Source organism: Pecten maximus, chromosome 3, assembly GCF_902652985.1.
Source record: "Pecten maximus chromosome 3, xPecMax1.1, whole genome shotgun sequence".
In the NCBI taxonomy this organism is placed as follows: domain Eukaryota; kingdom Metazoa; phylum Mollusca; class Bivalvia; order Pectinida; family Pectinidae; genus Pecten; species Pecten maximus.
This window is the reverse complement of record NC_047017.1, coordinates 11,904,376-11,930,470: the sequence shown is the minus strand read 5'-3', so window position 1 is coordinate 11,930,470 and position 26,095 is coordinate 11,904,376. Positions and strand designations below refer to the sequence as shown.

At 34.9% G+C, this 26,095-nt stretch overlaps 1 protein-coding gene across 1 annotated transcript; it reads left to right on the top strand.

The window, feature by feature from the left end:
* Positions 1-261: 261 nt before the first annotated feature.
* Positions 262-25,805, top strand: LOC117323221 (spermatogenesis-associated protein 7-like). Its single transcript, XM_033878281.1, has 10 exons — positions 262-352; positions 1,850-1,909; positions 2,448-2,537; positions 2,713-2,760; positions 3,655-3,785; positions 4,156-5,021; positions 6,282-6,329; positions 17,411-17,488; positions 18,699-18,756; positions 21,398-25,805. Exons 1-10 carry the CDS (start codon positions 328-330, stop codon positions 22,349-22,351), a joined length of 2,358 nt encoding a protein of 785 aa, XP_033734172.1. The 5' UTR covers positions 262-327; the 3' UTR covers positions 22,352-25,805.
* The last annotated feature ends 290 nt before the right edge of the window (positions 25,806-26,095 follow it).

The following is a 26,095-nucleotide window of genomic DNA, read 5'->3' as shown; positions in this document are numbered from 1 at the left end:
GGCAATATAATTTTATTAATGTGTCATTTAAACATTCAATCTTAATTTTATTTCGTTTTAACTGCATGTCAGCATGTCCGGGGCCAAAATAATATTATACGGTTATGCCGAAAAACATTCTTACATAGAACCAATAAATAGCAAAACGACACCTCGTACAACAACCCCGTCTTCTTCAGGTAATTCTCAGTACTTCCAGGACTTTGATTTCATTGTCACGCACTTGTCATTTTTATCAACACAGTTATCTCCCTTGTGGCGCTTCACTTCGAGTTACTAGTTACCAAAATGGACGACGTTTTCTGAAAGCCAGACAAATCTTGAAGAATGGGTGGACGAACCGGGAATGCAGGTTGCTATCAGTGTAGTATAGTCAAAGTTACAAAATTATAGGCAATATCTACTTATTTAACATCTACAATGCATTTAATTCAAATGCAGAATGAGATTGTCCGACTCTATTTACATTCATAACGTGTAAAAACTTGTTGGTTATATTCCCGTCGATTTCTAACCAAAACACATTCATTATTCATGTCTTCTGTCCGACGCTGTCCATGTCTTTGTTTTCTGTATCGTTAATATCTCTAACTATGCTGTGGAGAGTAACGCATTAAGTAATGTACATGATAAATAGAAACGGGAGAGAGAGACGCGTACGTTTAGATATAAATACTGATTTATAAAGATAAATATGGCAGTATCAGGTAGGCTTACATACATATGTACATGTACAGTATAAACGTACTTTGTATATAAGCTTGATCTAATTATAAGAGTAGTGTATGTATGTAGCACTACTGAAAAAAAAAAAATATTTGGTGATATATAGTCCTATTTAGCAATAGCCAGACTTACCATTTGTTTACAGTTGAATGCATGTTACAGTAGCTTATGTAGATTCCAGTATAACAAAAGTTTGGTGATGTTTTACCAGGGACATATTTAACAGGTTAAAGTGTTTTAGTTGATTGTTAACATCTTTTGGTAGATGAATTCCCAATTGTTTTAAATAAATATTATTTCGCTCCTTTTAAGAATAGAAGATTGTTTGATGGGGCTGATGTATACATGTATATGCACATGCACACACAGGTTTTGTAGTTAGTTAATCTGTGTGATATGAATCAAGAGCTTAACTGAGTACTGTTTACATGGTACATTTTAATCAACACTATATATATTCTCTGAACCATAAATATGTACACAATGTGCTGTACACCAATATGCTTCAGGACCCAGTTGTTCAAAAGGGGATTATAATTAGCATGATTACTTGAATTGATATGTGAAAATTTAATTTTCCTTTACTTCAAAATCTGTGTATGTATATTCCTTAAAATAGGTAGATAGGAAGAGACTGATGAATGCTATAGTTTCATATAATTTAATAATATGAAGTTAGATTTACCACAAATAATTTTATCAGGATTTTAAACTTGTTAAACTGTGATTAACCTAGCTAATCACCATTTGAACAACTGGGCCCTGGTCAATGTTATAAGAATTTATTCTATTTTTCCACATATCGATGCTGCACAGATTTCTTCTTTTACAACAAAAAAATTCCAAACTATTTAATATTAATATTTTCTTCAATTCTGTATAATTAACATCATTTCAAAATAAAATTTAATAACAATACTGTCAAGTGTGATAGAGTTTTAACATGTATGTTATGTACTAAAAGGTTATAAAAGTCAATATAATTTCTGTTTCAAAATATTTTATTAAATTAATATGATTTAATCGTCATTAGGAAATACATAACCCAAAATACATTTTGTTTGGCCTGAACTCTGAATGAGAAAAGTTTAGATTAACGAATGTTATATATTTATCTTATAAGGGATGCAGGCAAAATCCAACATGACAGCTATGAAAGGCCAGCTTGGATTACGAAGCAGTGGTAATTACAAATTTTGTGTTTTGCAAGAAAAAGGCTGATTATGTTATATCTAGGTCTGCTATGATGAAGAGTTGAGAATGTATATATAGAAGATTTACTTGTCTGGCGAGAAACCATTTAAGATTTGATTAAGTTCTGAATTTGACATACATGTACATAGTAAATTTCTAACATATGCTCTATATATATATATGTATAGACACTATATTTTTCTGACTAATTAATTCCTATTTACACATTTGAATCATTCATGTTGACTAAGAATAAATTTTACAAGTTCTGTCCCGTATATATAAATAAATCCATATAGGCAATTCCTCTTCACAAATTAACATCCTTTCTGAATTTCCTGTAAAATAAAAACCTCAGTAATATGTATACATGTAATTTTCACCTGCACAACTTGAAGTTTTATTTTAGCTCATAGATAACTATACAATCCAAGACCTCTAAAATTTGTACTGCAGTGCACGTGGTAATGTAGTAAATAAAGAGAAAAGTTAAATTATACAGGTATTGTTGCCTTTCTTGTTTTCAGCACTGGCCCCTACCTCTGCCAAGCTGACCACTCAGTATCTTGTGATGGATCATATGAACAACCATTACAGCAAAATTGTCAATGCCAAATGTAAGTTGGAGACAAAACTGAAAAATATTTCCTGTCTATTAGAACGATGCTGAATTAATTTCCAGATGCCAAGTTTATTTAAAATAGTTTTAAAAAGGTTGTTAAAAATATATTATGGGGACAATTTGAAACAATTTTTAATTAAAAATGATTGTGTTGTTTTCCATTTGTCTAGCTGCCATAGACAACAGGCCACCAAAGGTATTGTCATCTAGTCAGAAAGGTAAGAACAAATGACAATTAGAATGTAATATACCCAGTACTATACACACTGAGCTCAATTAGAATGTAATATACCCAGTACTATACACACTGAGCTCAATTAGAATGTAATATACCCAGTACTACACACTGAGCTCAATTAGAATGTATATACCCAGTATAAAAACTCCTCTTCTCTTCTAGGTTCAGTATTCATTAAGTCCGTGATATAAGAACAAATGAGAATTAAAATGTAATATACCCAGTCAGTGTAAAAACTGCTCTTCTCTTCAAAATTAAGTATTTATTAAGTCGTTGATATGTTTTAGTTAATCCAGGAAAAATATTTACAAGGATACAATGTAAGGTCTAGATTTCCAGGTTAGATTTATGCCACATATTATAAACCTGTGATTGAAAAAGCAAGATTTTTTTTTTCAGATGAAATTGAACCTATAACATGAATAATATTGAATAAATAAAACTCCAGGGAAACTATGAATTAAAAACAGTGTTCAGATTGTAAATGATGGAGAGCTCCTAATAATGTCTACTCATGTTCAGCTGAAGTTCATTCAATGATTATTGATATTAATTAGCTATATAGAATATCAGATGTAAAAAATCTACATTGAATTATAGTGAATATCTCCTGGTGGTTTGATGGTATCATAAAAATTGTTTAGAAGTTCATATAAAAACTGTAACATTCAATTAAAACATGAGAACATTTTAAGATGTTAAATTTATCCATCGATTACTTAATTGTTTACATCTAATAGTGATTTATGTGAAATCGCTGATTAATTAGTGATGATTATTGACAATTATGACTTTCTTACTATTTCTGTACAATACTGTATACATGCTTCTTATACAGCTGATAAATGTGATACATGATGTTTTATAACTGTAGCACGTGACAGGAAGACACGAGAGTATGTGAAGAAGACTGGTATACGTCCCAGTTCCAGTATGAACGTCCGCCCTACTTCCAGAAATATTTATTATGATGATATGGAGGGAATGGATGATCATGCTGAACTGGTAAGAATAGGACTCAAACAATCATATATCATAGATGATGATGATGATGATGATTGGACTTAAAATTTAAAAAAAATTATAGATGATGATGATGATGATGATGATGATCTGGTAAAAATAAAAAATAAAATCAAAATATATATGAGATATCTCATGTGCCCCTAGCTAGATTTAGTTCATATACACATGATGACATCACACCATTAAGACATACACTTGATTAAATGTTGGTGGCCATTGACCAAGGTTGACACTTGATCACTTTTGAAATACACTTTGCTTTTATTTACCCAGGTTCTGTTAAGTGTTCAGACATGTTACACTTCTTGCTTTCATAATTTCATAAACCTAGCAATTATTTATGCTTCAGAATGACTTTAATCCAGAAGATGATGACGATCGCTTAGTTTTGGATATTATGAAAACAACTTTAAAGTCCAACAGACAAGACAGGGTAGAAAGTACTGAGGCAACATATGGCGGTTCACATTCCTATGATGGTCATAGCGGACAAGGTCAAGGTAACAACTACCACAGTCAAGGTCACAGTTATCAACAGCCTGACCCCCAAGGTTACCTTTACCAGGCGTATTCACATCAGCAAACGAATAGGTCAGGTTACCCTAAAAGACCTGCATCTGCTAGATCGGTACGGTCTGCTGCAAGTGGTGTGTCAAGGTCAGCTTTGGCTCAGGGGGCAACACATAACAGAAAAGTAGAGGATGGAGACATACTCGCCACAAGGAAACATGTTTTCACTGAACCTGCCAAGCCTTTCACACCAAGAACTTTGAAGTCAACAAGAACATCAAAACTGAGTCAAACCAAATTTTATACAGCGCCGCCACAGAAGAGGAAGGACCAGCCGCAGGATAAAAACAATGAAACACAATTAGAGGAACCTGTTGAGAAACCGAGACCTAAACCAAGGAGAGCAAAGTCACCGATGAATAGAACAGAAACTCCACTAACGGAAACCAGCTTAATGTACGAGACTTTACAAAGCAGAGACTTCTCAAAGTTTAACAAAGACAAAATGGTTCCCACACTGGACATATCCATGGATAAGGATCATCTCAACTGGATAAAAGAACAGGCCTCCAAGGCTGAGGTTCGTGCCAAAAGTTCAACGCTCAAGTCCAACATGGATCGAATAAAAGAGAAAGATATGATGGACACCACAGACATGGGTGAGACTGGTGACCTCACCACAGGTAGTCTGGGCCGAACCACAAGGTAAGCCTAAATACTGCTCTAGTCTGGGCCGAACCACAAGGTAAGCCTAAATACAGCTCTGTGTAATGTGACTAGGTAGTCGGGGCCGAACCACAAGGTAAGCTTAAATACTGCTCTGTGTAATGTGACTAGGTAGTCTGGGCTGAACCACAAGGTAAGCCTAAATACCGCTCTGTGTAATGTGACTAGGTAGTCTGGGCCGAACCACAAGGTAAGCCTAAATACTGTAAGGCAATGTGACTAGGTAGTCTGGGCCGAACAACAAGGTAAGCCTAAATACTGTAAGGCAAGGTGACTAGGTAGTCTGGGCCGAACCACAAGGTAAATACTGCTCTGTGTAATGTGACTAGGTAGTCTGGGCCGAACCACAAGGTAAGCCTAAATACTGTAAGGCAATGTGACTAGGTAGTCTGGGCCGAACCACAAGGTAAGCCTAAATACCGCTCTGTATAATGTGACTAGGTAGTCGGGGCCGAACCACAAGGTAAGCCTAAATACCGCTCTGTGTAATGTGACTAGGTAGTCTGGGCCGAACCACAAGGTAAGCCTAAATACTGCTCTGTGTAATGTGACTAGGTAGTCAGAAACCACTTTGACTCCAGGCATATTCGAAATATGTTTTCACTAAAATTATTGCGGAGTGTTGATTACTGCTTGTAGGAGAATTAACTGTATACCGGAATTCATATTGGTTAAACTGTTTTATAGATACATACTACATGATATTGATAGACTAGAGTTCTGACACACAAAAGAAAGGTTAAAAAATAATCCTGTAGAAGTTAATATATATTGAATTGCTTACCAAAAAGTGGTTAAAATTAATCTCTAAATCTGAAATGAAAAGAAGCTATATTGACCAAATGACTGAAATAAATGAATGGCTGAGAAAATCTATCAGGGGGGGGGGGGGGGGGGGGGGGGCATCTCCAGATTATTAACATTGATACAGCGCCATAGGCCTTTTGTCTATTGATAAAGATTAGACTTCTTAAATGTAAAAAAAAACCTCAATAATCAACAATCTATATAGCTAGTAAATTTTCATTTTCAAATCTAGTTGGTCATTTCAGTGTACATGTCATTAAAGTATCCATACCTCAGATATAAGTCAGAAGATAAGATTTCTGATGTTTAATGAGAACTGGGGCCAGGACCTTTATTATTTGCAGTGGGGGGAAATGTGCCACGTATTCATAGATTATGTTTTTTTTTCTGTCATTGAAATAATTTTGATTTTACCCATTATTTTTTTGACAGGACGTTCGGGACCAGAACTATGGGCCGATCAGCTCGTCTAAATGATCAGTGAGTACTTGTATCTACATTGAACCCTGATTGTGTTTCTTAGCACCTTGTATGTTCAGTTACTCAACGCTATTACACTCTTTTTTCCTGTGGCTGACTTTTCACAACTTGTCAGCTGGTTAAACCACAGTGAAATTCTACATGTGACTTTCCTGTGAATTTTCCAATTCACTTTTCGTCACTTAACTGTACTTTATGTCTGCTTAGTTTTACCTGTGACTTACAAAACTTTACCTGTCAATGTATTGTAACCTGTTTTAAGCCTTGACCTTTAACCTTGTCCTTTAATTTCTCATCTTCCATAAAACTGGATAATCTGCCTTTGAGAAAATCTACATATCATTTCTTTGCACATTCAATATATTTTCTAAACCATGATCTAAGGCCATATCTTGTTTCTAATTCCATGAGTAACCAGCCACTGGAAGTTTTTGTATTTTGTAAGGTTAGGCCAGTACAGAAGCTTTAACACTAGATATATACATATATGATTATATACCTGGTAGTATTATATATGTGTTGTGAAAAGATGAAATATTTTGTACTAAGAGGCAGATATCAGAGGTGTATCCACGTATTCATGTGAGAAGTTCCCTATAGCTGATTTTTTTTTTGCGGGTAGAGGTTTATATTTCGTAAACACTTTGTATTTCCAATACAGCCACTTAATATATATATAATTTTTTTATGTAGAAAAAAATTCTTGTGAGAAGTTACTGTTAAGGAGATTTTATATTGGTAAATTCATTTCACATAATAAAGTAACCTCCTAGTATGTGAAACAAACATAAAGAATCAATTTTACGTTGAAAAATTAAGGTTGTGCTCCTGTTTATTATGCACTGAGTATTCCCTTCTTAGCAACTGTTGTTTAAACTTAGACAAACAAAAATCTGTTAAGGAAAAGGGGAAGAGGGAAAAGGAAGCTTGAAAGAAAGTGTGCACGTAAACAGCTGAATGTAGGACACCTCATGTATCTGCTATATATAGACACTGTAATGTATTACAGACTTAAACAATCTTGTGTTTAAAATGGTACCGCATTTATTTTTATTCTAAAATTATGTTATATGATTGTGTAGTGTCGTGAGTGTATACAGACTGAGTGCTTATTGTTTTATTTGTAAAGCACACTTTTATAAATCTGGTACTTTTTTATTTGTAAACAACAAAATGTTATAACTAGGACATTACCTCACAGTTACTGCACTGTTGGATGGAGTAGTTGGTACAGGTACCAGGGCATTTTCTTCCCTATAGCTTTTTAAAGAGAGTTTAGTCAACACATTGGTCACTTAGTTTTACAAGTGTAGCATTTTTTTGTTGTATTTGTTTTATTTTTTACTATATCACATATATGTATTTGGTCAGTCAGTAGTAATTATAGATCTACAGGATCCATTTAGAAATCACCCTAGATGCTTCATCTTATAAATATATAGATATAGGGTATAGATATATAGTGAAAGTAAATTGGGAAAATTTGAAGTTTGGAAATTCTTTTGCTTTAAGCCTTTTGGAACCTAGTAAAATACCTTTTAATCATCTTATGTTAAAGATATTTGAAGTCAGTGTATCCATTTTCTAATGCACTACCATACACAAAACTTATGTTATAACGTTAAAAGATCTGCAATCATTTTCACCTCAACCATGACATTTCTTAGTATAATTCTCAACTCTCAATCCCAGCATGAAGATCATTCTAACTTATATTCTTCTCAACTTCTATTTCTGAATGAGGCCGTTGAAAGTGAAATCTTTCAACATTCTTTAAGTAATCATATATACCAGGTATAATTATAATTAAAAAAAAACCAAAGATGCTTTTATCAGTTTACATAAATTTGGAAACGATTAACCGTCAAGTTTGAGAATTTCCTATTTTGACTCTCAGGATTTTGATTTGACTCTCAGGATTTCAGAGCTGAGGGTCACTGACTCTTTGAGATTTTAATCCTACTGGATGCTCTGTAATGATTGGATTTAAAATTTCTGCTTGTAACTATTTAAGATGTTCTAATCAGGTTGAAAATCAATAAGAAAACTATATTATAAAAATTTGATAGAAAATTTGTTTTTAGACGAGACAGCATTTTTACATTGTGCATTTTCTGCAAACATTTGTCTTTATTAATCTAAATCAAGTCTTTAAGTTTTGATAAAAATGATGAAATGAAAAGAGAATAGAAAATTGATGTCAACATATGTTCCTTTTAGGACTTCGTTCCAATATAACCTGAGATATAATTATAGACTTGTATCAATGTAAGTATGTAGGTTATAATAGAATTACAGCGGCATGAAGTTAGAATTAATTAAATTTTAACTTTTCTGCCTGCCATATTTATACTGTTCTGTATTCAGAAAGTATATTTTTTAATTGTCAGTTATTATAGTAATTACCATTTTACCAGTGATGAATGTGATTTGTATTTATTTGTGGTCGTTTGCAAAACTTTTTACCTGCATGTTGCATATCATTGTCATCTATAAAATAATTATAGAATATTATTAGCCAAGCACATGTACAATGTACATATCAGTGTTATCTATATAATAATCACAGAATATTATAAGCTTGATTCATGTACAATGTACCTATTGTCTCTAAAAACCATCCAGACAAGATGGGTATATAGCACTAAACTACCTTAAATTCCTTTTAAAAAGCTGTGAAATTATTATCTCTATCTGATTAATTGAAAATCAGTCTGATCTCTGTTGAAAAAAAAAAAAACATCCTTGCTAGTTTATGGTGGTGTGAGATGAACAATGTATATTGCTGCTGTAAAATTCTTTTATCGTTGGAGTAAAACAAATCAGACATTTATCACTGGTATCAGTATATATCTACAGCAAAACAAATCATGTATTATCAATAACTGCATGAGCATATGGCATGTGTAGACTGTACGTCATACAAAATACAGATCATTAGAAAGACAAGGAAAGACTTCAATAGAAACTTGTTCTAGGGTGCAAAAAAACTTAAACAATGGTAAAAGATTACCTACATGTAGATTATGATAGTACATTTTGTTCAGAAGCAAGTTGAAGATACACATATATATTGCTTGCCTACAGTTTCCCTTTGGAAAAAATTCATAAATTCTTTAACAGTAAAAGCAAGAGATATATTTCGACAGTGAAACAATAACTCTTTTACTCGTTAATTTTAAATCAAATTTGATTAGAACTTTGACTTTAGTTGTCACAAAATATAATGAAACTGATTTTGAAGGAAATGTTTGAAACTTTATTCTAATTATATAATGATCTGCCGTCTGAACTAAACATTATGTACATGGTATTGATATTGTATTAGCGTTGTATTATCTAAAATCAGGAGGTTCAAATAAAAAAGAAAAATATACACTTCGGATATTTTCATGGTTGTATATTACTTGGCTGAGATTTTCTTTTTGTAAGCTACATTTATGTTTTGTACCTGGTGAAGATTTGATGTTATTTGTGATATTACAGATCTAGACATTCCTGTCTGGTTCTGTGCAGTGGTTTTGTATTAAGAACAAAGGAAAATCTAGGTTCTTTTTAAAGTTACATTTAAATTTGTGTACATTATAGGAAGTTTTTGTTTAAATGTAAATGTTGATCCTATTTGATAATTAAGATATTGCCATGAAATAATCATTAGTATAACAAATTCTGGTATTAAGTTTGATTTGTCACTGATTGTGCTCAGTGGTATCAAGTACAATATTTCATGTACAGATATTTTTTATGAAGAGTTTTGATATATAGCAACATTCCAAAGGTGTGTCGTCTTTAAAATTCAGGGGTTGTGTTCAATGTATGATCGATCTCTGCACAAGGTAGATAGTCGTGAACATAGCCCCTTGATCTTGATAATGAGGTAATACACACATGTATTTATATTTGTCAGACTAATACATTTAGTGAGCTTTAATTTATATGGTAAATGGATATTTTTCTTGTAGACTAGAATTTAAAGAAAAAGCTCCAGATACTTTGAAAAATTGTCTGACTGAAGGGATGATATTGTAGTCTTCTTTGGGTTTAGAATGCCATCAAATATTGATGATTATGAGATAAATCTGGGGATGTCTTCCTTGAGATATATCTAGATTTACATAACATTACATTCCTTGTTTGTTTCATTTATTTAATTAAAAAAGGCATGTTTGCATGGAAATTTTTATATAAAATTGAAAAACAAAATGTTTAAACAGTGAAAATTTATTGTATTTTTAATGAAATTATGAACACAAAACTACCATATTTATCCAGCAATAAGCCCATGGCTGGTACTACAATGTCAGTGACTGACACATATTGTAAAATGCTTTATTATGTACTTAACCATCTCCCAACTTTGAGCGAGAATTTTGGCATTTGTTCCCCATGGGCTTCTTGCAGGATACAACAGTACATAACCAAATGACTAATAAGAAAGTGCTATAATGAATGCATTTATTTTACAAAACAAATGTACAGATTTGATGCTGTCCACAAAACATTGTGATAAATTATTGTTTTGATGTTTTCTGTTGTGTTGCTCTTTGATGAAAGTTTTTGTTGAAACTTTTGTAAAAATGATCCATTAAAAATTAATGATTGAAATTCTTCAGTTTTTGTTTTTCTTTTAGAAAGTTACTTTTTGTTCCAACTTGTTGATGTTTGAGCATTTAGAGTTTGCTTGCATTGTTTGTTTTATTTTCATTTTTGCTTAAAAGCTTGAGAATAATTAAGACTGGTATAGAAATGAATGCAATATAGATTAAAAGTTTCAGAAATTCTTTTAGTAGATTAACTAGATCTGACTCAGTGATTGAAACATTAATGTTTTCCAGAGCTGCTTATTCATGGAATCTGAGACAATGTTGACCTTTTTTGTTGTTTTTCACTCTTCTTTGTTGGCACCCTCACAACTCTTCACATTAACTCTTTCTTTCAATTTCTGTGTGTGATTTTTCTAAAAGTTTGCTACTAAAATGTTTGTCACCAATGAATTTTGATCACATTTTTGCATAATTTATAGCAAAACTTGTCACCAGAAAATTTCTTTGAGAATGTTTATACTGATTTCATATTGTTGTGCACGTAAAGTGTGAAAATTAATAATATAATAATATAGCTGCTGTTTTTTGCAAATTAAATGAACTAGTGCATGTACCTCACAAATGCTTGGCACTCTTATGAAGAAAGACAAATTAGTTAGTGACTGCTTTAAAGAAGAAAAATACTTGAAGATTGGTTTGACACTTTAATTAGATTAGAAAGACACTTAAGTTTGACTCATAGTTGCATTACAAAAGAAAGGTAAATAAGCCTGACCTGTGATCTTTTTAAGGAAGAAATATGAACAATATTGACTCATGATCACTTTAAGGAAGGAAGATGAATAAGTTTGACTCATGATCTCTTATTGGTATATGTAAAAAGATAAATATGTTGAATTGCTTTTAGGTGAAAAGACCAAAAAGTTTGACTCGTCCAATAGTTGAAAGTCATGTTGGTTAATGATGGCTTTCAATGCCCTCAATACCTTTTACTTATCAACTTTAGAGATTGATGATAGGGGAGTAGCTATGAATACATGTATTTAATCAGCTTGTCTAAACACTAGTCTACACTACTGTCTTGCCTGCTATAAAGTCGCAAATTGAGACTGGTGTTACTTTTCTCCCAGCGACGGTGATGGCATCATCGTCAACACTTCACTTAAATATAACATTTATATCTATTAATAAAAAAGTTTAATTCCAACTTTACTGAAATTTGGTTCATAGATAACATCGTGTAAACAATATACAGCTGTGCATTATGTAGCTTACCAAGTAAGAGGAGTGTTAACAGTACAGCCATGCAATACTGTGTGTAGCTTACCCAGTAAGAGTAGTGTTGACAATACAGCCATGCAATATGTAGCTTACCCATAAAGAGTAGCGTTGACAATAAAGCCATGCAATATGTAGCTTACCCAGTAAGAGTAGTGTTGACAATAGAGCCATGTAATATGTAGCTTACCCAGTAAGAGGAGTATTGACAATACAGCCATGCAATATGTAGCTTACCTAGTATGGCGAGTGTTGATAATATAGCTGTACATTAATAATAATGTAGCTTACCCAGAAAAAGGAGTGTTGACAATATAGCCATGTATTATGTAGCTTACCTAGTAAGAGTGTTGACAATATAGCCATGTATTATGTAGCTTACCCAGTAAGAGAAGTGTTGACAATACAGCCATGCAATATGTAGCTTACCTAGTAAGAGAAGAGTTGACAATACAGTCATGTTATATGTAGCTTACCCAGTAAAGGGAGTGTTGACAATATGTAGCTTACCCAGTAAGAGGAGTGTTGACAATAAAGCCATGCAATATGTAGCTTACCCAGTAAGAGTAGTGTTGACAATAGAGCCATGCAATATGTAGCTTACCCAGTAAGAGTAGTGTTGACAATAGAGCCATGTAATATGTAGCTTACCCAGTAAGAGGAGTATTGACAATACAGCCATGCAATATGTAGCTTACCAAGTATGGCGAGTGTTGATAATATAGCTGTACATTAATAATAATGTAGCTTACCCAGTAAAAGGAGTGTTGACAATACAGCCATGCAATATGTAGCTTACCCAGTAAGAGGAGTGTTGACAATATAGCCATGCAATATGTAGCTTACCTAGTAAGAGAAGAGTTGACAATACAGTCATGTTATATGTAGCTTACCCAGTAAAGGGAGTGTTGACAATATGTAGCTTACCCAGTAAGAGTGTTGACAATATAGCCATGCATTATGTAGCTTACCCAGTAAGAGAATTGTTGACAATACAGCCATGCAATATATAGCTTACCCAGTAAGAGGAGTGTTGACAGTACAGCCATGTAATATTTAGCTTACCCAGTAAGAGAAGTATTGTCAATACAGCCATGTGATATGTAGCTTGCCCAGTAAGAGAATTATTGTCAATACAGCCTTGCATTATGTAGCTTACCCATTTAGAGTAGTGTGGACAATACAGCCATACAATATGTAGCTTACCCAGTAAGAGGAGTGTTGACAGTACAGCCATGTAATAATGTAGGTTACCCAGTAAGAGTAGTGTTGACAATACAGCTATGCAATATGTAGCTTACCCATAAAGAGTAGCGTTGACAATAAAGCCATGCAATATGTAGCTTACCCAGTAAGAGTAGTGTTGACAATACAGCTATGCAATATGTAGCTTACCCAGTAAGAGAATTATTGTCAATACAGCCATGCAATATGTAGCTTACCCAGTAAGAGGAGTGTTGACAATATAGCCATGATATATGTAGCTTACTTAGTAAGAGGAGTGTTGACAATATAGCCATGCATTATGTAGCTTACCCAGTAAGAGAATTATTGACAATACTGTACAGCCATGCAAAATGTCGCTTACCCAGTAAGAGAATTATTGACAATATAGCCATGCATAATGTAGCTTACCCAGTAAGAGGAGTGTTGACAATACAGCCATGCAATATGTAGCTTACCCAGTAAGAGGGGTGTTGACAATACAGCCATGTATTATGTAGCTTAGGAGTAGTAACAATACAGCCATGCATTATGTATCTTATCCAGTAAGAGGAGTGTTGACAATATAGCCATGCAATATGTAGCTTACCCAGTAAGAGGGGTGTTGACAATACAGCCATGCAATATGTAGCTTACCCAGTAAGAGGGGTGTTGACAATATAGCCATGCAATATGTAGCTTACCCAGTAAGAGGAGTGTTGACAATATAGCCATGTAATATGTAGCTTACCCAGTAAGAGAAGTGTTGACAATACAGCCATGCAATATGTAGCTAACCTAGTAAGAGAATTATTGACAATAAAGCCATGCAATATGTAGCTTACACAGTAAGAGAATAATTGACAATACAGCCATGCAATATATAGCTTTCCTAGTATGGCGAGTGTTGATAATATAGCTGTACATTAATAATAATGTAGCTTACCCAGTAAAAGGAGTGTTGACAATACAGCCATGCAATATGTAGCTAACCTAGTAAGAGAAGAGTTGACAATACAGTCATGTTATATGTAGCTTACCCAGTAAAGGGAGTGTTGACAATATGTAGCTTACCCAGTAAGAGTGTTGACAATATAGCCATGCATTATGTAGCTTACCCAGTAAGAGGAGTGTTGACAATATGTAGCTTACCCAGTAAGAGTGTTGACAATATAGCCATGCATTATGTAGCTTACCCAGTAAGAGGAGTGTTGACAATATGTAGCTTACCCAGTAAGAGTGTTGACAATATAGCCATGCATTATGTAGCTTACCCAGTAAGAGAATTGTTGACAATACAGCCATGCAATATGTAGCTAACCTAGTAAGAGAAGTGTTGACAATACAGCCATGCAATATGTAGCTAACCTAGTAAGAGAAGAGTTGACAATACAGTCATGTTATATGTAGCTTACCCAGTAAAGGGAGTGTTGACAATATGTAGCTTACCCAGTAAGAGTGTTGACAATATAGCCATGCATTATGTAGCTTACCCAGTAAGAGGAGTGTTGACAATATGTAGCTTACCCAGTAAGAGTGTTGACAATATAGCCATGCATTATGTAGCTTACCCAGTAAGAGGAGTGTTGACAATATGTAGCTTACCCAGTAAGAGTGTTGACAATATAGCCATGCATTATGTAGCTTACCCAGTAAGAGAATTGTTGACAATACAGCCATGCAATATGTAGCTTACCAAGTAAGAGGAGTGTTGACAGTACAGCCATGTAATATTTAGCTTACCCAGTAAGAGAAGTATTGTCAATACAGCCATGTGATATGTAGCTTACCCAGTAAGAGAATTATTGTCAATACAGCCTTGCATTATATAGCTTACCCATTTAGAGTAGTGTGGACAATACAGCCATACAATATGTAGCTTACCCAGTAAGAGGAGTGTTGACAATATAGCCATGCAATATGTAGCTTACTTAGTAAGAGGAGTGTTGACAATATAGCCATGCATTATGTAGCTTACCCAGTGAGAGAATTATTGACAATACTGTACAGCCATGCAAAATGTCGCTTACCCAGTAAGAGAATTATTGACAATATAGCCATGCATAAGGTAGCTTATCCAGTAAGGGGAGTGTTGACAATACAGCCATGCAATATGTAGCTTACCCAGTAAGAGGAGTGTTGACAATATAGCCATGTAATATGTAGCTTACTCAGTAAGGTGTGTGTTGACAATACAGCCATGCATTATGTAGCTTACCCAGTAAGAGGAGTGTTGACAATATAGCCATGCAATATGCAGCTTACCCAGTAAGAGAAGTGTTCACAATACAGTCATGTTATATGTAGCTTACCCAGTAAGGGGAGTGTTGACAATACAGCCATGCAATATGTAGCTTACCCAGTAAGAGAAGTGTTCACAATACAGTCATGTTATATGTAGCTTACCCAGTAAGGGGAGTGTTGACAATATGTAGCTTACCGAGTAAGAGGGTTGACAATATAGCCATGCATTATGTAGCTTACCCATTAAGAGAATTGTTGACAATAAAGCCATGCAATATATAGCTTACCAGTAAGAGGAATGTTGAAAATATAGCAATGCAATATGTAGCTTACCCAGTAAGGAAAGTGTTGGCAATACAGCCATGCAATATGTAGCTTACCCAATAAGAGGAGTGTTGACAATACAGCCATGTATTATGTAGCTTAGGAGTAGTGACAATACAGCCATCCAATATGTAGCTAAGGAGTAGTGACAATACAGCCATGCAATATGTAGCTTACCCAGTAAGAGGGGTGTTGACAATACAGCCATGTATTATGTAGCTTAGGAGTAGTAACAATACAGCCATGCATTATGTATCTTATCCAGTAAGAGGAGTGTTGACAATATAGCCATGCAATATGTAGCTTACCCAGTAAGAGGGGTGTTGACAATACAGCCATGCATTATGAAGCTTACCCAGTAAGAGGAGTGTTGACAATACAGCCATGCATTATGTAGCTTACCCAGTAAGAGAATTATTGACAATACTGTACAGCCATGCAAAATGTCGCTTACACAGTAAGAGAATTATTGACAATATAGCCATGCATAATGTAGCTTACCCAGTAAGAGGAGTGTTGACAATATAGCCATGCAATATGTAGCTTACCCAGTAAGAGGAGTATTGACAATACAGCCATGCAATATGTAGCTTACCTAGTAAGAGGAGTGTGGACAATACAGCCATGCAATATGTAGTCGACCCAGTAAGGAGAGTGTTGACAATACAGCCATGCAATATGTAGCTTACCCAGTAAGAGGAGTGTTGAAAATATAGCCATGCATTATATACCTTACCCAGTAAGAGGAGTGTGGACAATATAGCCATGCAATTGTAGCTTACCCAGTAAGAGAGGTGTTGACAATACAGCCATACATTATGTAGCTTACCCAGTAAGAGGAGTGTTGACAATACAGCCATGTAATATGTAGCTTACCTAGTAAGAGGAGTGTTGACAATACAGCCATGTAATATGTAGCTTACCCAGTAAGAGGTGTGTTGACAATACAGCCATACATTATGTAGCTTACCCAGTAAGGAAAGTGTTGACAATACAGCCATACATTATGTCGCTTACCCAGTAAGGAAAGTGTTGGCAATACAGCCATGCAATATGTAGCTTACCCAGTAAGAGGAGTGTGGACAATACAGCCATGCAATATGTAGCTTACCCAGTAAGAGAATTATTGTCAATACAGCCTTGCATTATGTAGCTTACCCATTTAGAGTAGTGTTGACAATACAGCCATGTTATATGTAGCTTACCCAGTAAGAGGAATGTTGACAATATAGCCATGCAATATGTAGCTTACCCAGTAGGAGGAGTGTTGATGTTAGCCGTACATTATGTGTCTGACCCAGTAAGGGTAGCTAGTGTTGACAATACAGCCATACATTATATAGCTGACCGAGTAATGAGAGGCGATGACAAGGCCATACATTATGTAGTTGACTTAGTAATGGGAGTTAGCATTGACGATAGCCCTACATTATGTAGTTGACCCAGTTAGGAAGATGTCTATAACTGTCTGGGTTTACCACTTTACAGAGAGGAGGAGCTGCAGTATGTAGAGTTTACGAAGGAAGTGACCAATGATGTCCTCAACAGGGGTGTGTTTACTAACAGGTAAGTGGTTGTATTCACTCAGCATGAACACCTTTAGCTTGCAATAAGCCCAAGAGCTTATCATAACCAGATGACTTCAGGTTATTGCCATTTCTATATATGGTAAATGGATTTATTCAACACAAAACATTAATCATTAAGACAAGTCACTAGACAAGTTCCTTGACCTTAATTATCACGAAACAATGACCTTGACCTCGGTTATTACAAGACATGGCCGAAAAAGCACCTTGACCTTAGATATTACAATACAAGGACCTTGACCTCTGTCATCACTAAAAGGACCTTGACCTTAGATATCACTACACAAAGACCTTGACCTCTAGTCATCACTATGCAAGAACATTGACCTTAGATATCACTACACAAAGACCTTGGCCTCTCATAACTGTACAAGGACCTTGACCTCTGTCATCACCATACAAGGACCTTGACCTCTTGTCATCACTATGCAAGGACCTTGACCTTAGATATAACTACACAGGGACCTTGACCTTAGATATAACTACACAAGGACCTTGACCTCTGTCATCACCATACAAGGACCTTGACCTTAGATATAACTACACAAGGACCTTGACCTCTGTCATCACCATACAAGGACCTTGACCTCTTGTCATCACTATGCAAGGACCTTTACCTTAGATATAACTACACAGGGACCTTGACCTTAGATATCACTACACAAGGACCTTGACTTTAATTAGATATCACTGTAGAGGGACTTTGATACTGATCTCTTATCACTCGACAAGTCTACAGTCAACACATACATACAGTTAACTTTTTATCTACACATCAGCATCAGCTCACTTATTCAGTAGACTGTCTATATATCACGTCAGTATGTCTATATCCAGTCACCAGTGTGTTTACCGTCTGACAGGTCTGGTTAACATATCTTTAAATGAACTCTCCTCTTTGATCCAATCTTTCCACATATTTATCAATAAATATTCAATGGCTGATTATATTTTCTATAAACGCGTCTTCACTAAGGATATGTAAAGTTCAACATATGGTCAAACCTGCTCTATAGACCGCCTTTAATTATATTTTTGGTCCACAATTGAAATGTTGTATGAATACATGTCACATAGTCAGCACAGTACACATTAGCTAATTAGGTTAGCTTTAAATAAAAAATGGATTTAATGGAGAGCTTACCACTGATACCAATCACCTATAATCTGTGTGTCTTTATCTACAGGGTATTGAAGCAAGTTTTCAACACACATATAGAGAAGCGGAGAGGACAACTGGACGAGGTAACTGATGCCATGTCTTACAGTCATACATGTTTGTGAGGGGTATAGGGCAATGTCTTACAGATCATACATGTTTGTGAGGGGTATAGGGCCATGTCTTATGGGTCATACATGTTTGGGAGGGGTAAAGGGCTATGTCTTACAGACATACATGTTTGTGAGGGGTATAGGGCTATGCCTTACAGACATACATGTTTGTGAGGGGTATAGGATCTTACAGTCATACATGTTTGTGAGGGGTATAGGGCTATGTCTTACAGTCATACATGTTTGTGAGGGGTATAGGGCTATGTCTTACAGTCATACATGTTTGTGAGGGGTATAGGGCTATGTCTTACGGGTCATACATGTTTGTGAGGGGTATAGGGTCTTACAGACATACATGTTTGTGAGGGGTATAGGATCTTACAGTCATACATGTTTGTGAGGGGTATAGGATCTTACAGTCATACATGTTTGTGAGGGGTATAGGATCTTACAGTCATACATGTTTGTGAGGGGTATAGGATCTTACAGACATACATGTTTGTGAGGGGTATAGGGCAAGAAATAGAAATAGTGTTGTTTTATTTGTTAGACAAATAAAACGTCCTTTGTGAAAACACATTATTAACAGTATTGAAACACCATGCAGGTACGAAAGTCTATGGGTCATATAGGCATATAAAAATACCATTGAAACCATTTTAAAGTATAACGAGCTGAAGAACAAATTGCCCAGAAGTATTTTACAAACAGCAGTAAATGGCCCATACCTACACTCACCCTTCCAATTCCTGATATTTACTGAACTGAACCTTTTTTTAGCCCACCATCATCAGATGGTGGGCTATTCAAATCGCCCTGCGTCCGTGGTCCGTCGTCCGTCCGTCCGTCCGTCCGTCCGTCCGTCCCTCCGTCCGTCCGTCCCTCCGTCCGTCCGTAAACAATTCTTGTTATCGCTAATCCTCAGAAAGTACTGAAGGGATCTTTCTCAAATTTCATATGTGGGTTTCTCTTGGTGCCTAGTTATGCATATTGCATTTTGAGACCAATCGGAAAACAACATGGCCGACAGGCAGCCATCTTGGATTTTGACAATTGAAGTTTGTTATCGCTATTTCTGAGAAAGTACTGAAGGGATCTTTCTCAAATTTCATATGTAGGTTTCCCTTGGTGCCTAGTTATGCATATTGCATTTTGAGACCAATCGGAAAACAACATGGCCGACAGGCAGCCATCTTGGATTTTGATAATTGAAGTTTGTTATCGCTATTTCTGAGAAAGTACTGAAGGGATCTTTCTCAAATTTCATATGTAGATTCCCCTTGGTGCCTAGTTATGCATATTGCATTTTGAGACCAATCGGAAAACAACATGGCCGACAGGCAGCCATCTTGGATTTTGATAATTGAAGTTTGTTATCGCTATTTCTGAGAAAGTACTGAAGGGATCTTTCTCAAATTTCATATGTAGGTTTCCCTTGGTGCCTAGTTATGCATATTGCATTTTGAGACCAATCGGAAAACAACATGGCCGACAGGCAGCCATCTTGGATTTTGACAATTGAAGTTTGTTATCGCTATTTCTGAGAAAGTACTGAAGGGATCTTTCTCAAATTTGATATGTAGATTCCCCTTGGTGCCTAGTTATGCATATTCCATTTTGAGACCAATCGGAAAATAACATGGCCGACAGGCAGCCATCTTGGATTTTGACAATTGAAGTTTGTTATCGCTATTTCTGAGAAAGTACTGAAGGGATCTTTCTCAAATTTCATATGTAGGTTCCCCTTTGTGCCTAGTTATGCATATTGCATTTTGAGACCTATCGGAAAACAACATGGCCAACAGGCAGCCATCTTGGATTTTGACAATTGAAGTTTGTTATCGCTATTTCTCAGAAAGTACTGAAGGGATCTTTCTCAAACATTTTTGCAAGTTCTCCTTGGTCTGTAGTTCTGCATATTGCATCTAATTCTTGGGACTAATAGGAAAACAACATGGCCGACAGGCAGCCATCTTTGATTTTGACAATTGAAGTTTGTTATCGCTATTTATCAGAAATTGCTGAAGGGATCTTTGTGAAATTTCATTTGTAGGTTGCCCTCTGTGCCTAGTTATGCATATTGGATTTTGAGACCAGTCAGAAAACAACCTGCCCGACAGGCAGCCATCTTGTATTTTGACAATTGAAGTTTGTTATCGCTATTTTACAGAAGGTAATGAAGGGATCTTTCTCAAATTTCATATGTAGGTTCCCCTTGGTCCCTGGTGTTGCATTTTGGGACCAATCCGAAAACAACAGACAGCCATTATCGCTAAATCTTAAATTTTATATATAGGTTCCCCTTGTTTGAAAAGTACTAGAGGGCTGTTTCTGAATTTACACAGATTAGTAAGACTTAGAGGAAGGGAAAAGTAGAGAAAAGATCAATCTGACATGGAACCTATAAAGATCATTCAATGGTGGGCGCCAAGATCCCTCTGGGATCTCTTGTTTATCTAAAAAATCAGTATACAATGAACAAAAAACTGATCCTGCATTTCTAGTTTAATTGTTATACACAGCCATTTGCTGTAATCTTGTTTATAATATCATGAAAATCGAATATCGCAGTACAACTTGATTTTTATCTGCTGAAATTATCTCTGATTTACAGTATAAAATGAGAGGAATTCTTGATGAAATTCGGAGAGACTTGGACATTCCAAATGAGCCTGACTCAGACCTGAGTTCCTACACAGAGTCTCCAAATACCTCCTCCAGACTTAAATCCACAGGCTATACAGGGAAGACAAACAGACTTGGGATCTCTAAACCGTTTGATAGGACCTTCAATTCGACCATGGATTCTCAGAACACCTTTGGCCTACAGAGTACATCTGGGGACATGTTCAGCACGATCAATTCCGAGTTTGATAGAGAGGATATGTCCAACACGCAGGCCCTGCAAAGCTACCAGCTAGAAATGACCCGCAAAGATGCAATAGATGAGAGAGATGAGGAAGAGGAAAAAGATGTAGAGGAGGCTGATGAGGGGATGACACAAGCAGATGTACATCCGCAGCCCAGAGGCCAGTTGATCCAAGTCAGCTCAAAGGAAACAGATAACGAGTCAGTTCATTCATCTTCGTCAAAATCAAGAAGAAACAGACGAAGTAGAAAGGCAGATGAGGTCGCGTCAATTCCATCCCAGGTCGCGTCAATTCCATCCCAGGAGGATGTATTAGATAAGGTTTCGGTCCATTCTCAGGCATCGCAATCTCGGCTGACTCCAGCATCCCGAAGTAGACCAAGCAGTGTGGTGTCAGAAATGTCCCGGGGACAAGAAGTGGACAAGACCTCAGTTCACTCATATGGTTCGAGATTGAAGGCTGCTTCTCCACAACCAAAACAGTATGGTGATCGATATCAGGATATGGTGCAATCTTCTAAAGCACGATCTCTGGCCTCCCATGGTGAGGAGACAGATGACACGCTAACGCAAGACCATTCACAAGTACTGAGTGAGGGCGAGACCGAAGGGGCATATGGTGAAGACGAATTCGAGGAAAGTGAACCAGAGGACCACTTAGGTACTGCCACTCATAGAACATCGGATGACGACTTTTAATAAATTCCTGTGAAACCTTCTATATTGCTCAGCAGCATCTTCACGGGAAGGAAAGGAATTTCCCATTGTGGAATTAAGATATATATTTTTCAGTTGTAATTCAGGACGAAATCTTATTCAAACCAGGTCCTGTTCTTTTGTATTGATACAAAAATTTGGAAGGTATATAATTTCATTATAAATAGAAGTTTGGTTTTAACAGACTGTGGAAGTGATCTTTTAAAAAAAAATTAATATCAGGTTCAATTTTATTTACGAATTCCAAGGAGGTGGAAAGGCAATACATACCGGTATTTTAAAGCCAGATCTTCATTAACACTGGAAGTGTTGTCTCGGGCATTTCATATCTTTAACTTTGGTATGTTGATGCACTGCTTAAATCGCTAAAACATTTCAATATCGCTCACTTGTTCGTAGATAAACATGATGCATTGCTTTCATTGCTTAAAAAATGAATATATCGCTCACTTGTTAATGAATCAAACATTGTTGTATCATTAGCATTACTATAAAAAATCACAATCACTCGATTGTATGTAAATCAAACTTCGATGTATTGTTTACCTGCTTAAAAATTCATCATTGCTTATTTCTTCATAAATATAACCTTGAAAAAGATGTGTCTTACCAGGTAAATGCGATGCTCTTAATACTTTTCAATAAATGTTCTATATGTACATGTATATGATGCAGATGGATTTTAGTGTCATGAGGGACAGTGATGTTTACTGTAAAAGTGGAAATAGTATATAAACCAAATGACACATTTTCTAACACTTTTCTCTTTATCAGGAATATACAATGAATTTACAGGAACCTTAGATTTGATTTACCAGTTTAATTGTTAAAGGGGGATAACTCTCATGAAAATTTCTTTTTAATTTAATTACATTGTATCTTGGAGGTGGTAATATGGGTTCTTTATACATGTGACATCATGTCTGTGATACAACATATTTTATCTTGCAGTCATGTGATTTGTATCAACCAATTGGGAGTTTTATCTCGCAGTCATGTGATTTGTATCAACCAATTGGGAGCGTTATAAAGTAGATTATAAACATAAATGTTATGTTAGTTGGAGCATATATCTGTGATTAAAACTCGACAGCTCAAACCCTGCATACTGCTGAAGGGAGCTGAGGTGTACAGAACAAAGGAAACCTATATATTTCATATAAAGAAATCATTTCATGTTATTTCAAAACCATGTACTGTGTAGTTTTGTATGAATCCTGCCAACTCGTATGACGATGTTTATTATATATAAAATGTCTTTTTTTCCCATGTCCGTCCATATATGGCTGTTGCAATATATTGTATATATTTTTTTTTTCAACCATGATTTTTCGTTTGCTTTGAGGGTAAATGGGGGAAAAGTTTACCTTTCAATTAAAATCCTGCATTCTTATACTTTGTTATATTTATATTGCAATTTATTACACTTTAATTAAACCATTATATTTAGTTTTACTTTTGTTTGTAATATTGTAACATTTAATGTCAATGTTTGCACTGTAGTACTAGTCACTAGATAATTTACAAACCAATTTCTAAAATCGCATGTTTTGTATAATTTACGTGTATTATCTATTTAACACCAGTAAAATAGAGACAAATTATATTAATGTAATGATATACCACGTAGTAACATTGTGGCATTCATACAAGTCAGTCTACAGAATACATCTGATCAGAAATCTATATAGTTGTATGCCTATACCAATAATTGTTTAATGACTGATTACCAGTGGGGGTTTTAATTTAAGCCGTTGTGAAACCCTATTTTCCTTTGAGTCATTCTAGCTATTTAAAAATACAATGTATAGTTTTTTTTAATACAAACAATTCAACAGGGTTAAGTTGATTTATGTGAAGCTTCTTTTCATTGTAAGAGTAGATAGTAGAATGGATCAGCTGTGTGAACCAATTCTGGTATTGATACTCCCCTATATCTTATCCACCATCACTATACTACATGTTTACGTATAATATACATATACCAAACACGATGAACAGGACCTATGTGGGACAATTATAGTCACCTTAATTAATGCATTTAAACGAGTCATTTAATTGAAGTACCTGGAGTCTTGGGAGAGTTTTTTATGTCCAGAAAGAAACACATTTATAGATAGCTTCAACTTGTAACATTAACATTATTTTCATTGTTAAATTTGTTTAAAATTTATGTGATACATTTTGTGTTGTGTAACTTCTCTTTACAATGTCCCACCTCATGTGAATGGATCATTTTATTGTTTTGGTACAAACAGGGTGACTTTGTAGTCCTGAATGATTTTTCCGTCCTTGTCATAATTATATATTATCCTGAACAAATGATGCACCATCCATAGTGTTGTTTTTAATGTCTCTTGTATTGTTAAAATTGAAGGGGAGATAAGCAGTTTTTCCAGTCATAATTTATTTTTTCTTGCAATATATAAAATTTCCTTTGTGATTTATTTTAGTTGTGAAATTATTTTTAACAGCTAGGGGAATTGACACATTAAATCTGAAATTAGAACAAAGAAAATTTTGATAATCAGATAGAATATATAGATAATATTGCTATGCATTATAATATGATATACATGTAGATCTACACACATAGTAGAGGTATTAGTGTGTGGAGTGTAAAACCAGAGTAGAATCTCTATATAATCAGTATTCTGTTTTAGGCCTTTATATATTCTATTGAATTTATTTAACATAGATATCAAAATGTTTTTAATGTTTTAATGAATTCTCTTTTACATGTACACTCTTGTGATCAAAAGAATCCTTTTATTTTCCAGAGGAATATTGCTACAGTTTATACTGAAATGGATGTGATTTTCACAGGGTTTAATATTTCAATATTTCAATCATTACTACATAGGTGAACTTTTCAGTATTAATATTGAATTCAGTATTTTGGAAAAAAATATTCCATTACATATATATCTATTAATTTATGTCAGAACGGCTATTTCAGAATTTTATAAATCTTGATATTTTCACCTGTATATTTCAAAATTTGTCTCTTTTCCATTCTTTGGATATGCAATTAAGTTTTTTTTATAATTTTTAACATTTTCGGAATTGTTGATTTTAAGTTGAAAGTACATAAATAGGTGTTCTGATTTGAAGTTAAATTCATTTGTTGGTACATTAGGTCTTTTTTCTACAAGAATTTTTTTATTAATTTTTAGATTTTAATCCCAGAAATATATATGTCAGGATTTCAGCTAGAGTATGTTGTTTATAAAAATGAATGCATCAGGTTCATTCAACCTTTAACATCCTTCAATAACATATAAGTGTCTCCTAACTTCAAAATGAAACTAAATATAACAGCTTTATGTATGAAACATGTTAACTGCAGCAACGTTTATCTTCAACCCATTGTTTACCTGCCTGTCCATCTTCGGGCTTGCTTACTATGAGAAAAGTTATAAAATATTTTAAAAAATCAGTTGTTTTTGTTTTCTGTACACAGAATGATATCATAATCTATATCCTAGATACACACAAGTCACTTTACAGTGATCATCATTTTGTGACAATCATTAATGGACAAGTGGCCAAGAGGGCCTGCATCACTCACCTAGATTTCCTATCTACTTTTTGAGCAACAATGGTTCAAACTAAATGTGAACCAAATCCTGTCATTCTAGCTGTAACTCCCCAAATGGACCCTGACTCCCTGGCCCCAGGGAGCCACAACCTCCTGTAATGCTCTAGACTAAATTTCATCAAAAT